General features: G+C 37.4%; 1 protein-coding gene across 3 annotated transcripts in view; it reads right to left on the bottom strand.

Annotated features, from left to right (window-relative positions):
• The window catches only part of FAM184A (family with sequence similarity 184 member A), a 119,511-nt gene that overhangs the window by 22,808 nt on the left and 73,271 nt on the right, over nt 1-23,432 (bottom strand). For all 3 annotated transcript variants that reach the window (XM_061131735.1, XM_061131736.1, XM_061131737.1), the window contains exons 8-10: nt 21,816-21,937; nt 20,894-21,044; nt 231-443 (exon numbers count right to left, since the gene is read on the bottom strand). In XM_061131735.1, the coding sequence (XP_060987718.1) occupies nt 231-443; nt 20,894-21,044; nt 21,816-21,937 (486 nt within the window). The remainder of the gene's footprint in view (nt 1-230; nt 444-20,893; nt 21,045-21,815; nt 21,938-23,432) is intronic.

Here is a 23,432-nt window from a genome sequence, read left to right as displayed (position 1 = left end):
GAATTGCAGGCAGATTCTTCACCAACTGAGCTATCAGGGAAGCCCTACAGTGTACAATTAGTGTATGTGTTTAATCACTGTGACCCCTACAAGAAGTCATAGCCTAGAAAACACACTGAAATAAAGCAATACATAATTTTTTGGAGCAAAAAATGAATTCTTTAGAATCGTAAGGTTAACAGTGATCAGGCTGTTGGGTTACATCTGAATGTATGTCACCTAAAACTTACTCTCTGCTCCTTTTCCTTTTCTTCTTCCATGGTTTGAAATGCAAGGACGTGTGCTTCTTTTAAAGATTTATGTCTCTGCTGATGCTGCTCCTCTAACTCTTCGAGCTCTTGTGTAAGTCGCTGTCGTTCCTGCGTAAACTGGGCTTGCAGTTGCTGCAGAGAGGTCTGAGACTGGGAAAGCTGCATCTCCAGATTCTGTTTCAGGAGGGAAATCTGTGCCACGGGAGGGTACACAAAGAGGAATAAATACAAGGCCTATTTCACACAGTGCCTGTATAAGGGGAAAAGGCATTTTGAAGATATTAACAACTGCAAAATAACTACCTTAAAGTGCCCACTTAAAATGTTTCATAACATATCCTAGATAGCTAATCTTTAGGTATTACCACTTTTATTCTGTTTTCAGTGCATGTGTGGTCGTGTCCGACTCTGCAACCTCACAGACTGTAGCCCATCAGGCTCCTCTGTCCATGGGATTCTCCAGGCAAGAGTACTGGAGTGGGATGCCGTGCCTCCTCAGGCGATCTTCCAGCCCCAGGGATTGAACCCGCATTTCCTGTGACTCCTGCATTGCAGGCAGATTCTTCACTGCTGAGCCACAGCACTGTTTAAGGCTGTGGGCTCTGAGTCAAAATCTTAGCTCTGCCACTTGCTTCGGTCAACACCTCACCAGGCCATGTGAGAGAAAAGAGCATTTCTACACACAGTTTACTCAGAATAGTTCCTGCCACATACAAAGATTAACTGCTCAGTGAAAGCCAGCTAAGATTATGTGAGGATTAAAGAAGTACTCTTTAAACAGTTTATCAATTTAGAATTTAGAATTCTCGTGTAAAAAACGTTTTTATTTTTGAATTTTGATTTAATTCAAAAAGATTTGCAAAACTTCAAGCTTTTTAAAAATCACAAACCTCTCACAATCTTCTAGTTACAGCCTTGTAATAATGACAGGTACTTTTCTTTCACTATGGAGAACTTATTTGTTCCTCCTATTGAAAATATCACCCTTAATACATCTGCACTGCCTCTGCGTGTTTTAAAATACTTAATTTAAAACCTTTATTAACCAACAGAAGCACAAAATATGTATAAGCGTCTGTATGTATGTGTGTGTGTCCACATATACATTTGGTGAAACCATCTTATTTGATCTATCTCTCTTCTCATGTAACGAAACTGTAAACTTGAAACTAGACGACTCGATCATATTCTACAAGTCTGAGGCTAACGGGAACTCAAGGGAACCAGATAAAAAGTTGTCAAATGTATCCCATTAAATAATAAGATGCTGTGTTTACATGGAGGTAAAACTGTTTCTGTGGCCAAGAAAGCTAATGGAAAGAAAAGACTTTAAAGTGACTTTCTGTAAATAAGAAAAAACTTTCTTTTGATTGATGGAAGGCAGACACAGGCTGCCTCACATGTCTTACCATGAAGGTACGTGAGAAAGAAAATGACAGGCTGAAGAATCACCAGCAATGCAAACTGAGAAAGAAAAATAAGAAAGAATGAACTGGAAGACAGGCAAGGGCAAAGGCCAGCAGCAGGAAACAGGCACAGACTGTACTGAGCTTTGGGTAGATGACAGCCGTCTGGAAGGGTCTGGGGCAAGGGCAAGGTTATATGTCAAGATCAGAAGTAAAGGTGAGCACGTGGAAAGGGTCAAGTAGCGATGAGAAATGATGCTACTGACACACGTTCAATCTGTCTTAACATATTTCCAAAGAAGTGACTTTACCTATTGAAAGTTATATGAATTCTACTCACTAATTTCCACATAAGCCTAAGATTTCAGAGGTTATTTCCATGTTTGGAGTCATGGTGAACTGCAACACTCTGACCCCAGGTAACGCAACTCCTCACACCTCTAAATGGCAGGAGCACTGACGAGTCACAGCTCAAATAAATCTGTGCGTGTAAAACTGTAGGAGAAAGGCGCAGCAACAGCTAAGCCTTCCTTGTGTGAGCTGGAGGGCCAAACAAACCACGTCATGTGATTTCTCACCATTTGTGCAAAGAAAATCAGGATGAAATGAATACTAAAGACAACCTCCAAAGAAAAAAGAATCAAAAAAGGGTTAGAGGTAATAAAAATGTGTATTTGTGAACCTCGATGTGTAAAGTGGTAGAGTTAGCTGGTTCTTGAAATACACAAGGCTCCTACCCACTCTCTTCCCAAGTTCAACCCTATTCCCAGACCCAGAATAGGGACCCACGTGACTGCCTTGTTCCTGGTGACAACTTACTAGAACATATATGGGAACATTAGGGAAAGACTACATTACATAAAGAATAGTGACTGATCCTATCAAAGCTATTATTGGGCCCCTGGCCAAGTGAAGACGAATTTACCCAGTGAACAAGCTGCTCATCAAGCCATCCGCCCTGGTATGCATCCACGTCCTCTTAAAGAAAAGTGGCATAGCGTTCTGATTTGTACACAGGCACCACATGGACTAGTGGGGGCCCTGGATCCTGTCCTCCAGTTAAGGGTGCACTTAGGTTAGTAAGAAGCCAATCAGTTCACAGCAGTGTAGCTTTTTTTTTTTTCTGAACTATCTATTTCAAAAGGTCACTGTATCAAGAAGAGCTCCCACAGGTTAATTTGACTATAATTTGACTCACACTTGAACCAATTAAGGATGAAATTTATAAAGAAGTACAACATTTAAAATTAATAAATACCGGTTTTGTAACAGTTATACATTTAAAATCTTAGCACACTTTTTAAACCTCTCCAGCGTAAATACTTTAAATCATAATATACTTTACCTTGAAAGAACTCCAAAGTAATATTTTTAATTTTAGGATATATGATTAATCTTTATATTTAAGCAACTATAAAGTATATGCAAAAAGACATTATCATGCAATTTAGTCCTCAAGTATACTTAGTTTATACACTTTATATTCTTAATTTTGAAAGCATATGAAAATAATATTAAGGCTATCTAAAAATCTTTGGAGTCATGCTCAAAACAGTAACATTATTTGTAAGCAGGAAGCCTTTATCATGCAATGCAGCATCAAAACTTATTTTGCTCTTTTTAAAAATTAAATTAGTAGATGGCATTAAATTTCCAGCCTTTATTCAGCATGAAAATTACATGGCACTTTTAAAGACAGAAATAATGAGCAAAGCAATGTAAAATGAGCTGTTTTATAGCTATAACTTAAACAGCAGAGTTTAGTACATTTTGTGGAAATAAATACTAATATAAAACTTCATTAATTAAAAAAAAGACTTTGCATTAAATAGTCTAGGTAACTTAGATCAATACTCTCATTACAGTATTACAGAAAGGCAATTGTTGAATAAATGAGAAGCAGTACTAGTTGCTTCAAATTATTTTCAAATTATGAAGTATATGGTATAAATTTTTACATGTTTGTTGTAATTTTAAATCTTAAAGCTTTTTATTTTGCTGATTTTAAATGAACCAAAGAGAATATTTTAGAAAAAATTTTCATCCTAATTAAATAATTCCCACCACAGCAGTTTATATATGAATTAAGTAACATTCTACTAATCAGGAGGTACCAGATACTTTGCAAACAATTTTAAAAGCCAAACTTCACTGTCAGTAATTGCTACCTTCTGATCTCTACCATTTACAATACTATCTTTTTGAAAATAAGGCTGTACAAATTTCAAAAAGACAAAATTAAAGACATATAGATATATTTTTCTGAAGAAGGGAAAGCTTTACCTCTTTCCAACAGGGCAGTTTCACAAAGATTCTGTACCTCTGCAATGGTGTTTGTGGAAATCCCTCAAAACAGAAACTGAAATATCAAATCTGAGGTACTGGATATGATAGGATGTCAACATGAGATATGTCATTCACTATGTACACCCTACTTACAACCTTTGGTTTTTGATGCACTCTAGTTTTCTTTACCCCTAACAAAAATCTTATCTCAGAAATCAAAGAATACAGAAAATATACAAATAGTTTATCCTCAAAACAAAGCATAACCTGAGATAGTAAATGTAATCTGTGGTTCTCAAACCTGGCTGTATATCGGAATCATCTCTGTAAATTTTAATAAATGTACTTGTCCAGTCACTGACCCTTGGCTATTCTGATTAAATAGGTCTGGAATTGAGCCCAGACCACCTAACATAATTTCTAACTACCAAAGTAATGTGTTCGTTGTGAAAAAAAATTTCTTTAATAAAGGAGTTTATAAAATGAAAGGGAAAGTATCCTCCCCTCCCTTTCCTCACCAAATTCCAATCTCTAAGGGTAATCAGTTCTAACATTTTGGTATCTCCCAAGACTCCTTTTTTTTTTTTTTTTGCATTTGAATGTGTCTATATTTATTTATAAATGACAATAGTCTGGAAGAAAGTGCACCAAATTGTTAACAGTGTTTTATTTTAGGCACATGTCTCCCAAAACTCTTATGACTTATCTCTCTTAATTTCCTGTTTTGTTTTCTTTTGCTTTTTTTAAACTACATTATGCGTAAACGGGTGGATGGATGACTTTCACCATGTAGAGTGTACATCTGGCATGATATGACAAAAATTACTTGGGGGCCCCAGGGCACACCTCAAGAGACCAGAGCTTAATGTCCAAAGTAGTTGAAACAGAGACCCATGGGGCTGCTGTTGGAACAGACATTCCCTATGCCTTAAACAGAGAAATAAACATCAACTTCCTTCATGAAACCATGAGGTTGTCAAGATCCACAGGTGTTGCTATGGTTTTTCAAACATTCAACTATATGTAGCTCCCTTCAAGCTGAGTATACACATGGATTTACTTAATGATGGTCAATGATTTCTCCACCAGGGAGGCCAACAAGTTTGGTTTTAGAGGTTTGTTTTTCCTCTCGTGGGGGCATTTCTAGGGTATACAATCCATGACATGTAGGAATGCCCCATTCTTTTCAAAGACTACAGATAATGCAAATGGCAGGCACCATTTCGTCCTTCCCAAATGCCCATCTCCCCCTTTTTCTTTCTTCACAGAGAGTTGAACTCTTGAGTTTGTTCAGGAACTGAATGAAAATCCCAATCTTCAAGAACGCAGGCCCCTCTCCCAGCACCAAGGAGTGAATTACAACTGGGATAAGAAAGTCACAGTAACCTAACTCTAAGGTCGTATCATTCCGTCTTAGTTAATAAGCTAAAAGGAAGTATGTGGAGAATTTGGAGGAGGGGGAGAGATTTTATTTCCTGATTTAAACACTGCTTAATGGAGAGTCTCCTATGTTAGCATAGTTGTTCAAGAACGTGAAAGCTGGAGCTGTAGCAGCCATGCTGCAACCGTGACATGACCAACTTGAGGTCCCAAGGCTAACGTATTGAACACGGCAAAACAGAAGTACAGAAAGAACCTGGGCACTTCATTAAGTATACTGACGGCATGAGCCACTGTTAACTGGGTGTTCTGCTGCTTAAAGCCAGATTTCTCCTAGTAGACATCATTCAAAGTATAAATACACTATAACTGCTTTAATACTTTCTGATGGAAATTCAGATCATCTCACCTGATTTTGCTATTACAAATGCTGTACCAAAACACTCCAAAATAAATGGTCTGAACACATGCTCATGTGAGTCTATCAGAAGGGTGAATCTCTCTCTCTTTTTGAAGTTTCACAGATGACTTTAATGCAGTCATAGTTGAGAAGCACTGCTCTGGAGTTCATAAAACTAAGACTCTGGCTGCTTCTTTAATGAGAATCTTAAAGCAATGTCCAGAGAAGTCTTCGAAGCTCTGGTCTTTTACTTGTCCTCTGCTCTCAGTTCATTTTATGAGATCAAGGAGGAAAACAACCTATCTTCTTTAAGTAATATTACCTATGGCCTTTTCTCCTAGTTTTGGTCCATTTATCAAGATACTGGTGAACAATTTATCTAGTGATTCTGTGTGTTTTTGAGAAAGGCTGTCATATAGATAATGATTTTTTAAAAATGACTTGCTTTCCAGGGTAGAGGCTTTGTGTGAGAGGGTTCATTCATTTTTTTGTGAAAACAAGAAAAATTAGTAAGAAAAAACAATTTGAAAAATAGGATGTTTAAGGACAATTTCATTTTTCAATAAATTATAGGTGTGGAGTTGTAGAATTGTGTTGAGCCAGAATACTTGTTAATTTTGACAAGAAAGGTCAACATAAATTATTAGAAAGTCTAAACCACATGATATTAATATTCAGTTCAATACTTTCAAATATATAAAGCAACATTAAAAACATCTACATAGGCCCAGTAGAGGACAGCAGAATAATTTATTACTATGTTAACAATTTATATAAATGCTCATGTAAAACATTTGAAACTGTTTGAATATTTTAATTCTTTCTATCATTTTTCCTTTTTAACCTCTAATTTGCTATTTTTGAAGGGCCTGGCTAAGAAAAGTCAACTTAAGCTTCTGAAATTATGACCATTCAGGAAAATACTGAATCATCCATAATTTTCTGGTATTTTCTAAGAAGACCTATAAACTGAGTTTATTGATTGAGAACCACAGTAATGCCTACTCAATGTCCTTTAGATAGTTTTGGAATATTTCTAGTCATCCTCTGTCTTAGTTGAAAAAATTACCAAGTTTTTATAAACAGAGGCATCAACAATTACTTGTTCTCTTAGAACAAGACAGCATATAGTGGGAAACTTCTTGCACGGAAGGCTGGCTAAACAGTGTGTGGAGGGGGTGGGTAGCTCTCACTTGGCTGAATGATACTGACAAGGTCACATCTTGTTTGGGAGATGTCTGAGTGAACAGTTCGTCCTACAAAAGAGAACTAATTAATGGGGATTTCATTGACCTCTTTTGCTTATTTTGTAGGAGATGAATCAAGGCATTCTCATTCAATTACTAATAGATTTAAATTAAATAAAATTGTTTTTGCTTTAATGAACACCTTTTCATTTATAACTGTTTAGGGGAAAGTGACTATGTTGTCACAAGTATTTTGAAGTACAACTCAAATAATTTTTGACAATAATCAGTCGTATCTTATTTGGGGTTCTTATTTCTATCCCAATTAGCATGCATGTCAGAAAGTCTGGACTGATACAGCAACCATGCCCGAATTCTTACTATGCTCTATGTGACTGTTAAAAAAAATTTCTAAATGTAGCCTTAGTTTGCCAACATTGAGTACCACTTTAAAATACATTAAAGAAAATGGCATTAAATGTATTCATGTATTTCTAATTTTCATATAGACAGTAAAGTTGGACATAAAGAACAGATAAAAATTTTCTTGCACAGTAGAAAGAAATTAAGGAGATAGGAGGACACAGTTTTGAAATACGAAAATTTCATAGGACCATTCTAGACTCAAGATTTGATTCCTCTAGGTCAGGAATTGGCACATTAGAGTCTGTTTCTATAAATTAAAGGATTCATTCACATATTGCCCATGGGCACTTCCATATAACAGCAGAGGCCAGCAGGTGTCACAGACACTGCATGACCCACAAAGCTAGAAATATTTATTGTCTGGTCTTTTGCAGAAAAACCTTGCTGACCTCTGCCCTACGATATCAAGAAAAATATTCAAAGATACTTACCTCTCTGCTAACTTATTTTAAAGAACAAGTTGGGTATGGGTTTGATGTGAAAATAAATCTCATTTTTCTCTTCATATGTAAAGAAAAAAATTTTAATTATTGTTTAAATGGAATATTACTTTGAAGCTTAATATCTGCACTTTTGAGTGTGCCTAAGTAAAAGAAGAGCATTGCCAATTCTTTGGAAAGGGATTTACTCCATTTTGCTTTAAATCTTTTAATAATTGTAACACTAAAATGTAAAATATATTCTGAATCTATGAACCTGCACAACTATCTGATACTCTTAAGAAGTCAATTGATACTACTCTTTCAAAAAACAAACTACTTTAACAAAAGAAGGAATACATTTACATTTATTTCCATTTTTATTAGAGTCAGCAAGTTGACAGTTTTTCAAAATATTACTGTATCTATCAATGCAAATACTAAAATAATGAATTTTATGTATAAGTAAAATCTTGCTTGGCTTTAAAATAAAATGCATGCTTATAAATATAGTGTGATAGATGTGTGCACATACACAAATGAAAGGCTGAAAGTTAGAAGCTTTGCTACCTATACACAACATATCTTACTGATGCCAAAATGTGTATTTTTTAATATCATAAGTTAAAGCTTTCAAGCGGTGATGATGTTGATGCAAAACCAAAAGTGCAACATGCCCTGTGTACAAAGTGTAAGTGCCGCTCACTTACATTGTTGATAGATTTATGCAAAGCTTCCCCCAGAGAGTGCCGCTATGAAAAGATCACAGGAATAAAGGGAAACATTCAGAAATCGACTAAGTGAAAGAAAGAGGGATAAAAAGGGAGAGTAAGACATAGAACATTAATTATAATATGCTCAAGAAACAAGTAAGTTGAAAACAGTTCTGAAAAGGAAATCAGGCAAAAAGAACTTTATGACACAGAGTCTACATTATCTGTAGTCCTTTAAAACAGTGTCTGATGCTTTCGGGCTTGCAAACTTACCTATGAAAGATACCAAAGGATAGCACATGTAAACCAGAGGTCAGTTTAAAAGATAATGGTTATTGAAGCACCTGGAAGGAATATTACTGTTCTAAATTCCTTCCAGAAATCTATAATATAATGCCTCAAAGTATTCCACTCAGCACTGGAGTAGGTTCTAGAAGGATTTCTTTTGTGAGACATGAGCTGATGAGAACTGAAACACTGACTTCATTGACTACATAATTTGAGGGCTAAAGATAAATATGAGATAATCATTGAAAATGTAAAGACTGAATAATAATCTGGTTTAGGGTTAAGTTCAGAGGAAAGGAAGAAACAATGCCTTTGTATCTTTTCAACCCTATTTCCTAGACTGTATTTGATAAAATTATACATGACCTGGGTTCATTTTTTAGCTCATTGAAATGTTGAGTGATAAACCATTGGAAAAACATACTATCCCTCCTCTAAATATGGGAAAAATGTGATTTAATTTCCAATTGCCTCATTTTTTTGCCTTCCAAGGGTACAAAATACTATTTTAAATTTATATTACTAATAGAGGAAAGTTTCTGCAAAGTGGCTTTTACTGTGGACATTAATCAAATTTTCAGATGGAATATAATTATCTTTTCCCCCATAATGTGAATATTCCTTAATGTGTTATAAAGATAACTTTTATTTGGTAAACAATTATTTACTAATACCCTAAGACTAATTTAGGATATAGTTCACAGAGATGAAAAAAATAAGTTGAGAAAAACTATTAACTTTCTGTTTGATTATTCTATAACTTCTCAGTTTAAACTCTCATATTTTAATTTTATTTTTTACTTTATTTTTTCTTCTACTTATAATATTCTTTATATACCAATGAGATACTTCTCCAGAGTTCACAAAGTTTATGCAAATCTGATGGGTTTCTTAGCTTTTTTTTTTTAACCTCTTTGTATTTCTCTGAACTGATATCCTTGTACTAGAAGTTAATCCAAAATGAATGTCATTTACTTATGAAGTGATTTTTTCATTCTTTAAAGTATCATCAGACAAAAAAAGTATGTATGTTATTTAGGATTCCTGAACTAACTGATAAATTAGACCAATATTATAGATCAGAGGTTCTTCAATAGGAATTCTAGATTTTCTTTAAGAGAAGTATATTTGAACATCTGGAATCTGAACTCATATGGTCACTACCTCTGTCCTCATATTGATGCAGGCCATGGAAATATCTAAACCAAAAGTCCTGGTCCACAAGCTGTGACCTGGGGTGACTTACATCACAGACCTGGCAACAGCAATTAGAACAGGCACAGCAGCGGTGATGGGTCACAATACCCTTATTGGTGAGTACATAAATGAAGTAAGATTTTCTCCTTTAAAGAATTTTTATTAGAGTACTATTATATTCTAGGAAGTACAAAGTGATATAGAGAACTGAATAAGATACTAAACAAACATACATAAATTAAAAAGTAAGAAAAAGTTCATGATAAATGGGATTTTAAAAGGTTGATGTGATAGGAAGTGACTAGAGGTGATTTGTGTTGATGGTAAAGAAAGATCTTTGGAAAAAAGTGTCATTTAAACTTACAATCAGTGAAGAAGCCAGCCACAAAATGAAATGATTTGGGGGAAAGAGTGTACAGGCAGAAGGATTAGCTCAGAGACCCTAAGGTGTAAGTGAGTTGGAATGACTGGGTGTGTTGGGGGGGTGTTTGTGAGGCTGAAATGAGATAGGACATATTTGTTGTTGAGTTGCTAAGTCACATCTGACTCTTTGCGACTTCATGGACTGTAACCCACCAGGCTCCTCTGTCCGTGGGATTTCCCAGGCAAGAGTACTGGAGTGGGTTGCCATTTCCTTCTCCTGGGGATCTTCCCAACCCAGGGATTGAACCTGAGTCTCCTGCATTGCAGGCAGATTCTTTACTGCCGCGCCACCAGGGACTAAAGAGCCTTAATTCAGTGGGGACCCCTGAAAGAATTTTAAGCAGGAAAATGGCATGATCTGATTTACATCATAAAAGATTACTTCAAGTTTGTGGGGGGAAAAGTGAAATTGGGGGAGCTAAATAGAAGGCTATTATATGGTGGTTTGGACTAGTGTTTGCTAAGAGAGACAGAAGCAGATGGAACTGGGATTTGTTTCCGAGGTGGAATAAACAGGATTGAGATTACATGAGAGATCAGAAAAGAGAGAAAGCAAGGATGACTCTTCGGTTTTTGTTCTGGACAAAAAGCAGTGCCAGGAAGTGAAGATGATGAGATAGGGATTGAGAATCAATACTTTTGAGCCATACATGCTAAGTCTGAGATGCCTTTTAGATAACCAAGTGACTGAGTGTGGACGAAGACAAAGGCTGGAGATTTAACTTGGATTTAACTGGAAGTCACTGTCCTATACAGACGGGGCTTGCTCAGAGGCTGAGGGTAAAGAATCCGCCCGCCAATGCAGGAGACCCAGGAGAGCTGGGTTCGATCCCTGGGTCAGGAAGATCCCCTGGAGGAGGGCATGGCTACCCACTCCAGTATTCTTGCCTGGAGAACCCCCATGGAGAGAGGAGCCTGGAGGGCTGCAGGCCGTGGGGTCACAAAGAGTTGGACACGACTGAGCAACTGAGCATGCAGGGCCTACAGATGGTATTTAAAACACAAAATGGGCTGGGATCCCCCAGTAAATGTTTGAGAGAATACTGGATGAGCTAAAAATCTATATGCAAGTATATTATTTGGCAAGTATTCCATATGAGCAAGATCCATGTTAAGAAAAATTAATGCTATATAAGTCAGTTTCCTTTAAAGCATCTTAAGCTACTTGTTTTTGAGATGACTGAAAAGGGCTTTAAGAGGTCCTCTTCAGCTCATTAGAGCACTTGAATATTTCAGCACAGAAGGCTTACTAAGGTGTTTCAGGATTTCTGGTCTTGATGGATGAATATAATCAGACTTTCAGCTATTATAAGTGAGGAAGAAAAACTGAAAATAACTGAAAAAGTTGCTGCAATTAATGAGAAGTTTACAGCTTTGTACATAAGAAAACTATACTCTTAGGACTAATCTCATTGTTCTAATCCTCAGTTTATTCATTTAGAAAATACCACAAGGTTTTCATAGATAGATTTTTGCAGTTTACCAACGCACTGGTATATAAATATTGAAATCCACTGAATTACAGGGCTTCCCAGGTGGTGCTAGTGGTGAAGAACCTGCCTACTAATGCTGGAGACATAAGAGATGTGGGTTTGATCCCTGGGTCGGGAAGATCCCCTGGAGGAGGATATGGGAACCCACTCCAGTATTCTTGCCTGGAGAATCGCCACGGACAGAGGAGCCTGGTTGGGTATGGACCACAGGACGGAAGAGACTTAGCATGCACACACTTAATGACAAGCTTTTAGAGGACCATGGCTTGTTCATATTTTGCATCCAAAGTGCCAAACTTAGTACCTGGCAAGGAGTAAATGGTCAATAAATGTTTACTAAATGACTAAATGAATGGTATGGACTTTTCTTACTGAGTTAGTTCTTACTACTCTCTATCTTTTCCCCTTCCCCACAGTAACATAAGAAGCAATAAGAAACTTTTAGATAACAAAAAGAAGTTATTTAGAAAAAAACATAGATATATTGTTGACAGAAGCCAACAGAATCTAAGACTTAGAAATGTATTCCTCAGAGAAATGAACTCATGAGGATACTAAATATTTGTATTAATCTGAACAAGGACAGACTGCCAAACAACATCACTGAACAGCACCTATCCTGTCCTACTCTGGTCTGTTCTCTGCACTGCAGTCAGTTTTTTGAAACTTTAATATTTGAATGTGTTAGATTCATCAAACCTTGCTTAAAATCTTTCAGTGGCTCGTCATGGGACTTTAGATAAAATCTCCACAAGGCAAACATCTCCACAAGGCAGACCCTGCTGCCTACCTCCCCCATCTTCCTAGCTCTCTAATATAGGTATTTGGGGGCTGCCTGAGGACCTTTGCACATACTTCCCCTTCTGCCCAGAATGCTGTTCTCCTTCTCTTCTTGGCCTGATTCTGCTTCTCTTCCAGGTAAAAGATCCTGCACTTAGAGAAGCCTTCACCATACAACATTACAGTCGTAATGAATTAATGTGCCATTTCTATTTGCCTTCTTTTCTAGATTATAAACAAAGGGAAGTGAGACAGCCCTGTTACTGGTCTGTCACAGTGCCTAGCATATCAGAAATACTGAATTTTTAACATATGTCAAAATTTTTTATTCTGACAATAGAATTTTCTTTACTAACAGAAGAAACGTTACTTGTTAAATTTCTAAATTCCTTGAAACAATATCTACACTAATCTTACACTGCATTCAAGTAAGATATGTTAAATCTTAATAAAATATTCCAAAATTAAATATCTAACATATAACACTGTACTTTCTTAAATTATGGAAAGTTTTCTCCAATATTATTTTCAAGTATACTAATATCTAGAGAAAAGCAACCAATAAACCTAAGATTAGAAGTGGGAATCACAATTTTAATAATTCTCCTGAAACAAAAAAAAAAAAGTCATGAACAATTGTTTCATATTTAAACTAAATCAGTAATAACAGGTTTTTCAATGAAATTAAGGTGAAGAGAAGCTAATGTTAGATAATTTTAACACTTCTCAGAGGCTAGGTCTTTAACTTTATAATCATATATCTACTGAATGTTTTCAAATCCAAAGTATTGTAATTATTTTTAGTATCTTGCCATAGGAAATGGAAATAAATGTATTTACTATTACAGTGCTATCTAGAAGTTCTTGATATTTTTCAGGTGTCTTCTGGGTTCTAGTACCTGTGAAGGCATAGACTGTTCTGCATTTCATCACAGTCCCATTGCAGTATTTTGCAAAACAGATATACACATACACATACTCAACACACATTAAAACTACTCGGGGGGCAGGTGGGAACTTCCCGGTAGTCCAGTGGTTAAGACTACACACTCCCAGTGTAGGTAAGGGTTCAGTCCTTGGTCAGGGAACTAAGATCCTGCATGCTGTGTTCAGTTCAGTTCAGTTGCTCATTTGTGTCTGACTCTTTGCAACCCCATGAGCCACAGCACGCCAGGCCTCCCTGTCCATCACCAACTCCCGGAGTCCACTCAAACCCATGTCCATTGAGACAGTGATGCCATCCAATCATCTCATCCTCTGTCTTTCCCTTCTCCTGCCCTCAATCTTTTCCAGCATCAGGGTCTTTTCAAATGAGTCAGCTCTTCGCATCAGATGGCCAAAGTATTGGAGTTTCAGCTTCAGCATCAGTCCTTCCAATGAACACCCAGGACTGATCTCCTTTAGGATGGACTGGTTGGATCTCCTTGCAGTCCAAGGGACTCTCAAGAGTCTTCTCCAACACTACAGTTCAAAAGCATCAATTCTTCAGCATTCAGCTTTCTTCACCATCCAACTCTCACATCCATACATGACTACTGGAAAAACCATAGCCTTGACTAGACGGACCTTTGTTGGCAAAGTAGTCTCTGCTCTTTAAAGTGCTGTCTAGGTTGGTTATAACTTTCCTTCCAAGGAGTAAGAATCTTTTAATTTCATGGCTGCAGTCACCATCTGCAGTGATTTTGGAGCCAAGAAAAATAAAATCTGCCACTGTTTCCCCATCTATTTGCCATGAAGTGATGGGACCAGATGCCATGATCTTAGTTTTCTGAATATTGAGCTTTAAGCCAACTTTTTCACTCTCCTCTTTCACTTTCATCAAGAGGCTCTAGTTCTTTACTTTCTGCCATAACGGTGGTATCATCTGCATGCTGAGTGGTACGGTCAAAAAAAAAAAAATCTACAAAAAGCCTATAGCTAAAACTAACCAGTATTTTACCACATCTTTTTAAAGCTAGGTATAGATATCACAGTTCCATCTTCGTTTTCTTTTCCCAGGGTCCAGGCTGAATCTCTGATGTTTCTTTCACATAGTTTCCTGCTCTCCTAATTTCTCAGGAGAGGATTCTGAACCTTCAAGCTTCACTTGTCTCCTGTCGCTGCTTAGGACTTCTGTCAAGGTCATGGTCTAAGTTAGCTGAGAAGAGATGGTAACTCTGGGTCCTTTTCTATCCCCTCTACTTCAGTATCTGCTTGCAGCCATTCTTCCATTAAAAGCTAGTATTGTTATTCATTTAACATGGGCAGACAACTGATGAAAATATAATCTTTTTTCAATAGAGAGAAGTACAATTTCTAAAGAGAGAATTTCTTTCTTCCTAACATAAAACTTAAGAGCCAGCAGAATGAGTACTGAGCTTACAGAACCAAACTGATTCAAAATTTTGTGTTCCAAATAGTCTAGACCAGTGCTAACAAGGGTTATAATTGAGACCCACATGTGTCACTTTAATATTTTAATAGCCATATTAAAAAAAGTAAAATTATTTTTAGGCATATATTTAACCCAATATATACCAAGCACTAGCATCTCAACATGTAACTAAAAAAATAAATAAATAAAATCAATCTTCAACATGTAACTGAATAAAAAGTACTAGTGAGACATTCCATTTTTTTTATATTAAATTTTCAAAACCCAGTATATATTTTACATTGACATCTCAAATTGGATGAAGCTCACTTCAAGTGCTCAGCAGTCATAGGTGGCCTGCTACCATATTAGACAACACTCATCTAGAAATCAGAAAGCATTCTGCAACAGCCTTAAACTGGCTTTTCTGTCACTCTTGATCAACAGCATTGATTTTGATGCTCCATTTCTTATTCATGTCATTGTTCTTTCCTACTGAGCGTGAAAAATGCCCAAGTATCCAGTGGTTGTAGAATCAATAAGTCTAAAACCAAACTCACCACCTCATCCCCTTTCAGTGAAGGAGTCTGTCGTGACCTTCCTCTCTCAGATGATCATCTTCTTTCCATTATCTTGGTTTCAAATCCTGGGCCAGCTTTAACATGTCCTTCTCCTTTACCAAAGTATTCCATCAAATTTGTTCCTTTATGATTTCTCTTGTAATTCTCAGTGAAATAAACTTAATTCAGGTCCTATTTGGGTGGCATTATTTGCACTTCATATATTTGACAACTTCCTCTTTGGATGCCTGCCTCGGTTTTTCTTTATTCAGCAACACCTGAGAGCTGACTATATGCAAGGCACATTTTAAGCTGCTGGGATGCAGCAGTGAACAACACAGGTAAAGACCCAGCACTCATGGAACTACATTCTAACAGGAAAGAGAATCAATATGATGCTATGTGGTAACAAATGTTTTGAAGAAACACAAAGCAAAATAAAAAGACAGAGTGACAAAAGGAGGCTATTTTTGGGGAAGTGGTCAAGGAAGATCTTTTTGAAGAATTAAGATCTGTGCATAGGGCTTCCCTGGAGGCTCAATGGTAAAGAAACAACCAGCCAATTCAAGAGACACGGGTTTGATCCCTGGTCCGGGAAGATCCCAAAAGCCGTGGAGCAACTAAGACCATCAACCACAACTATAGAGCCTGTGCTCTAGAGCCTGGGAACTGTGACTACTGAGTCCATGCACCCTAGAGCTGAGCTCTGCAACAAGAGAAGCCACTGCAATGAGGAGCCTGTGCACTGCGACAAAGAGTAGCCCCCACTCACTACAACTAGAGAAAAGCCTGCCCAGCAATGAAGACCCAGCACAGTCAAACATAAATATCTTTTGAAAAAAAGATTTGAGCAGGGAATTGAACAAATTGAGGAACAAGCCATGTAGATCTGGGGAAGGTGGACTCCATAAGCACTGGAAGATGCAGAGGCCCTGAGATGGATTACGCTTGGTGCATGTGGTCCAGAAACTCCACTCCAAGTAGTCCAGGATGGCTATAAAAAACGAAGGGAGACAACACAGCAGATGACGCTGGCCATGCAGACAGAGGCCAAATCACGAGGCTCCTGCAGGCCACAGTAAGAGTGTGGCGTGCACTCTAAAAAGGTGACGGGAAGCCACTGGTGGATTTGAAGATTACAGTAACATCATCCAATTAATATTTTAAGAGTACCACCTTGCTTGGATGGAAAACAATTTGTAGGAAGGTAAGAGAAGAAGCAGGGAAACCAAACATGGGTTCCAGGTGCGGCACAGAAGGGTAGCGGAGGAAGTGGTAGGACATGAGCAGATCTGGATGTTCCTGGAAGGCAGAACAGCAGAGAATGCTGGTGGTTGGCTGCACAGCAGGTGAGAGAGGAGGCAGTCACTCGTACTGCTTAGATAGCTAGGCAGGAAGGAACGACAGTGCCTAGCAGGAGTGGTCTGGCTTAGGCTGAGGTGGTGGAGGGATGCATGATATGTATTCAAGGGCTCTGTTTCAGACACTGATTTAGATATTTATACTGAGATGTCTCCATTTAGTCCTCACTTCAATATTAAGCTTTCTAAAATTAAAAAAAAAAATTCAGCATGTTATTCACAAACCTTTGAGAGAATCTCATAGCTTATTGAGTAAATTTTGACCTCCTAAGACGAGAAGCCGGAGAAGGCAATGGCACCCCACTCCAGTACTGTTGCCTGGAAAATCCCATGGATGGAGGAGCCTGGTGGGCTGCAGTCCATGGGGTCGCTAAGAGTCGGACATGACTGAGTGACTTCACTTTCACTTTTCCTTTCATGCATTGGAGAAGGAAATGGCAACCCATTCCCAGGTTCTTGCCTGGAGAATCCCAGGGATGCGGAGCCTGGTGGGCTGCCGTCTATGGGGTCGCACACGACTGAAGCGACTTAGCATCAGCAGCAGCAAGATGAGAAGTCAGTTTTTCACAATGATCTCTCTCCCCAACTGTCCTGTTATTTTTCTGTATTCCTTACAGTGTCTGGGAAATTTGAGTATATTTTGTCTGATACATTGAGTATAAATGTCTGATAAATGAATAAAAATATTTGTGTTCCCCCTTTACCTTATTCAAAGGCCACACTAAAGCTGACCTCCTCAATGAAATCTTACCCAATCACACTGGCTATATTACTTTTCTCTAACTCAATACTCCTACCCAGCAGTATGCTGGTAAATCTTTTAACAGCTCTCTGAAAAATGAAGCCCTCACCTGTAGCATTTGCTACACGTAGGATGTAAACACTCTCACCATGGATGACTGCAAGCCATGATGACCCTGATGACTCTGAAGATGGAGTTGAGAAGGTATGGGCGCAACCAGCTTGGTGAGCTGGTGGCACTCTGACACTATTGCTTCCACAGTACTAGCGGTCCAGACCATTTATAAAGCCACTCACTGCAGAGTGATTTTTACTGAGATTTTTGTATACATGTCTTTCCCCTATTAGTCTGTTAATATGTGAAGGGTAAAAACTGTGACGTATGCATTGCTACAACCAGCTAAACGACCTTGGGGCCTCAGAGTTCAAAATGGAGAGTCAGACCTAAGCCACAGAATTCCATAATTCTATGTCTGAATGATCCATGTGTCTCTCAAATTTCTCAGGTTACTAATCTGAATAGGGGCGCTGGAATACAAAATCATACTTCCTTATTATTCCAAAATAAAATCTTCCTTGAAAAAGATGAAATAGAGAAATAAATGATGACAGTTTAGGCTCACAAATAGAAAATATGATCAATGAGGAGTCTATATAATCATTTTTCAACTAAAGAAAAATAAGACTGTATTTCTTCTACTTTAAAGGAATTCAAATGTACACACCCATTAGCCTAGGAAGCAAAATTAGTTTTGGACTAAAGTATAATCATTGAATAGAAAAAAAAAACACAATGAAATAATAAAGGAAGACTAAAAGATATTAAGTTAGGCTCCGATTGGAGCATAGAATGAAAACAAAAGCTTCTGGAAATTTTCATAAAGTAAAAAACATTGAATTAAAGAAAAATAAAATTCTCATGCTTGTCTATGCCCATTTTTCTGATATGTAGGCCATGAGGGTGAGTTTAAACCCATGTGAAAGACAAAGTCTTTTACTTCTTCTTTGCTCTAAGTCGGATGAAATACATGTCAGCTAAGGCACAAAAATTAGACTTGTGTTCAGCTTACTCAGAAATGATTAAAATACAGGAAAATACAGATCCTCTGATACCTCTTGTAACAGATGCTTCTGCCTAAGCCCTGTTTCCTGTTCTATTCGCCACTCTGTACTCCCTTAATTTCACAAAGCCCAAGCCAGGTCTGTCTTCCCCAAGTGTGGAGGGGTGCAGGCAGTGCTGGGGTGACAGAGTGAAACAGCCGTAGGAGGCAGGGCAGGGGAGCTCTGAGGAGTAGGGATGAGTAGGAGTCAGGAAGCTGGAGGATGGCAGAGCAGGCGTCAGACACAGACTCTAGGAAACCATCCAAAAGAATCAGGAGAACAAGACCCAAAGGGCCAGGAAGGGTCTTCTGTCCAAAACAAAGTTCCACTGAAAAGACTGCTGGTCCTGCTAGAATGTTTCCCATCTCATATATCTACAAAGGCTGAAACCTCTAATAGAACACTCCCTTCCACTTTAATGTGAAATCCTTTGTTTAGTTTTCTCTTAACTTTCTTCGGGTAGACAACCCTGAATGTAACAGCTATTTGCCAGCTTATCTACAGCAATGTGTGTGCCCTACATATTTTAGAAGTGGGAAAAAGGAAGATGCTGTAATTTTGGAAATGGTCTGATGGCCTGAAGCAGAACAGAACAGTTTCACCTTTGGAGGCAATTAATTCTTGCTTACCTTGATATTTATGGTTAATCTGCTTTGAAAATGGATTTAAAATTTTTTTCTGTAAAGTTGGCAAAAATTGCAGCCACATGCAACAAATTATGTTATAATACATAGAACTAGAACCAGATGCAAAACATCATATCCCCTTGGGAATGAACAATGTAGACTGAATGCCAAAAAAAAAAAAAACCGACAAGACAAGGATACCAGAATATCAGAGAGGCATGGAGGAAATCTGAGTAAATGAATAATGAATAAAATAACTTGATAGAAAACAGGTGGGAGAAGCAGTGTGCCCTCTTTAGAGTGCCAAACCCAGCTAGAAAATGTCTAGCTCAATAGATCCTGATTGAAAAACAAGGCAGACTTTAAAGGATGTTTTTCATTTTTACTGTAAATTGGATTATGTGGTAAAATAAAACCTTCCTAAGTACAGAACATCACAGAGGAGTACTACCACTCTATCCAGTAAAATAAGTCCTTCTAGATCCCTAAGGAGGGATGTAAAGTAAGTATAGAGAAGGTAACTAATAAGGAATGCTAACATGGTGACCAACTTCTAGTGAGAGTTGTTTTCTTATTTTTGTGTGAGTTTCAAAGGTTTCAAATTTGTTCACAAAAGCTCATAAATATTCCTGGAGGTATACTACCTTTCCAGAGTAACAATGTAAGTTACTATGAAATACCAGTCACAAATGGGCAGGCTCAAAGTACTCTGGAAAGATACTGCATGTATGTACTTGTGTAATAAATAATCCTACAAAAAAAGCCTATGCTGTTTATTTTGAAATTCATTGTGATCACAAATAGAACGATAATAGTGGATTTCTGGCACTAAATTGCTGAGCTGCGGCTTGTCGAGTTCTGCACTTGCTTATCAACTGGTGACTCATGCAGTCAGTCCTATTTAATTATTAGCTTTGCAGGAGACTGTTAAGAATTCATAAATTTAGAAGTTGTGTAAATGAGTGAAAATGTGCAAATTCGCTTAATTATAGTTATAGATGCTCTGGAAATAAGCGAGCCTGACATAAGAAGATAGATTTAGAAAAACCACCACCTTTCATTTATGTCATTTTGAAGCATAACATGCAACTTCTTGCTGGTGAGAAAGAAGTAAATTGCTCACTTCTAGTAAGTGGTTTTAGGAAATTGGGATAACATTTAATAAATTTTACCCTCCATTGCCCAAATGGTATCTAATGGCTTGGAAAAAGATGTTATACTTTCAAACTAAAACTTTTCCATTTAGAATCTTTAATTTGTTCAGTTCAAATATTAAACCAAACAACTGTAAGTGCTTCTCAATATTTAGGACTGTAGATATAATTATTAAGCACACTATTTCCTAAGTTAAGAACACTTCCTTAATTTCATACAATCTAAAAAATTTGTTAGTCCTATAAAAAATAACAAAATACAGTGAATTAACACACAATGTTTTATACTTCTTTAGCTAGCAAATGTCAAGGAAAATGATCTTCCCTAATCCACAGACTATTAATTACCTGGTTTAAGAGATCTTCTACTTTCTTCTGCCATGAATCCCTGGCTGCATTTTTCTCTCGCTCTTTTAACTGCAAAAGTTGAGACATTGCTGACTTTTTATCCTCTTCATGTTGAAGCCTTAACTCTTCACGAAGTTTGGAACACTCTTGTCTAAAACAGAACAAATGTGTTTAATTTGTAAAGAGAATATTTCCTCTCAATAACTACAGTATAGTTTTTTCGCAGGTTTTCTAAGCATTTAACTAATCTGCCTCAAAAGCCGGCTCAGAGGTGCTTATTTTATCAGTAAGTTAAGGATCATAAGGTAAACTGGTAACTTATCAAGATCACTGATTAATCAAATTACTGAAGGTAGAATAAGTTCTAGAACAATAAGTCCTCTGACTTCAGATTAGTTCTCCACTTAAAGTCAGGAGAAGGAAATGGCAACCCACTCCAGCATTCTTGCCTAGAGAATCCCATGGAAAGGAGCCTGGCAGGCTACGGTCCATGGGGTCGCAAAGAGTGGGACACAACTGAGTGAATTCACTTCACTTCACTTATAGTCAAGGAAATGAAATAAAAAGTTGTCTGTATTTAAGTAGAAAAACAGAACTCCAATTTCTCTGCATTTAACCATGGGAAAAATTGATTAAAAATGCTGCTACTATGGACTTCCCTGGTGGTTCAGTGGCTAAGACTCTGTGCTCCTGATACAGAGGGCCTGGGTTCGATCCCTGGTCAGGGAACTGGATCCCACATGCCACATCTAAGAGTTCACATGCTGCAACTAAGACCCAGCAAACCCAAATAAATAGATCTTTTTAAAAAAATGTTGCTACTACATCTTTAACAATGAGACAATGTAAGCCATTTAAATAGAAAACCATTTTTTTTTGCATATATGTACAGTAAGATGACATTAGAGAGTAAAGAATGTACCTAAGGTTTTCAGTCCATTTCATCTCTAAGTCATGGGCCATTTTGTCCACTTGTAGTTTCTCCTCTTCTTTCATGGCAGCCAGTGTTTCTTCATGCTGTCGCCTCTCTTGTTCTAACTTACTCTGAAGAATAAAAGCTATCAATAAAGACTAGGCTTCAAAGTCACTGCTGATTATTTCAAGTAAGGAGAGTGACTGCATTATAGCTTTTAAATTATTACAACACAATAATTGATAGCATTATCTATAACAATTATTTGCAATTTTCTGACAATAAAATCATGGTACCCATTTTATCTTTTAAATGTCCTTGTGCAAGATATATTTTATTAAGGCTCATACACTGACAAATTATTTTAAAAAGCTTAAACTCAGCATTAAATTAATACCTAAACTTTCCATATCACGGGTATCTAATAATTCAATTATCTTCACCTGAACACACACTACATAGGCAAATAAAGTATTAAAATTCATTCCCATTCAAATAAAAAGTACACTATCTATTCAAAGCTTAGGCATTATAATTGTACCTCACTGACCTGATTAAAATAATCATAAGAAATTTAGGCTTCTATTTTTATCATGTAACTTCAAACTAATGGTCCATGGGTTTATGTTACAGTAACAGACTATGAAATATGTGACATCTCTGTAGAGTAGCATAAATCAAATGGTTTTCTGGACATGACCTGGCTGGACAACACTGGCAACCGTTGATCCCTGCCAGCACTCTACCTGCTCTCAGGGCACAACAGAAAAGGAAGAGATGCTGGTCCACCCTTCTCTTTTCACAGTGACACCTTTCTGGATTACCCACTTGCTGTGGCATTGTTGAGGAGCAAATCCAGATTAATGGGAAAGCAGGAAGTCAGTGCTGAAATTGTTCACCTGGCTAGTAAGCAGTAAATGGTGAAACCTGAATTTAGCCATCCTAGCCAACTATTATTTTCCCTAAGTACTCTGCTTAGAGGAATTATTTTTTCCACCAAACACAATGTTGAATGGAATAGAATTACTCAAAGTAAGAAATCTCTTGCTACTGTCCTCCTAGTTGTATGGTTCATTTCTCTATCTTCCAAGGCAGTCTAAATATTTACTCTGCTTCATAAGACTTGAAGGGGAAAGACAAACCTTTCCCAATATCTGGAGGTCACGGAGAATCACTTAGTTGCTATACATGAGAGTTCAAATTCTTACCAGTTAAGAGAACTGTGCATGCTGTTAATATTATGTGGGTTGAATATTACGGGTTGAATTGTGTTTCCAAAAAGATATGTGGAAGTTCTAGCACCCCAGTTCCTCAGAATGTGATGTTATTTGGAAATAGGGTCAGTGAAGATACAATTAGGGAAGATGGAGTCAGGCTGGAGTCCGCTATGCCCTTCGTCCAATACAACAGGTATCCTTACAAGAAGATTTAAGGACACAGGAAGGATGCCATGAGAATACAGAGAAGACTGAAGCTGTGCTGCCACCAGCCAAGGAACACCTGACTACCAGGAGCTGGAAAAGGCAAGAAAGGATCCTCCCTTAGAGGTTTAAAAGGGAGAATGGCCCTGGTAACAACTTGATTTTGAACTTTGAATCTTCAGAACCATGACAGAATAAATTCATG

Source organism: Dama dama, chromosome 28 (genome assembly GCF_033118175.1).
Source record: "Dama dama isolate Ldn47 chromosome 28, ASM3311817v1, whole genome shotgun sequence".
In the NCBI taxonomy this organism is placed as follows: Eukaryota; Metazoa; Chordata; class Mammalia; order Artiodactyla; family Cervidae; genus Dama; species Dama dama.
Note: the sequence above shows the minus strand (reverse complement) of the source record. Positions and strands in the feature narration are given on the sequence as shown.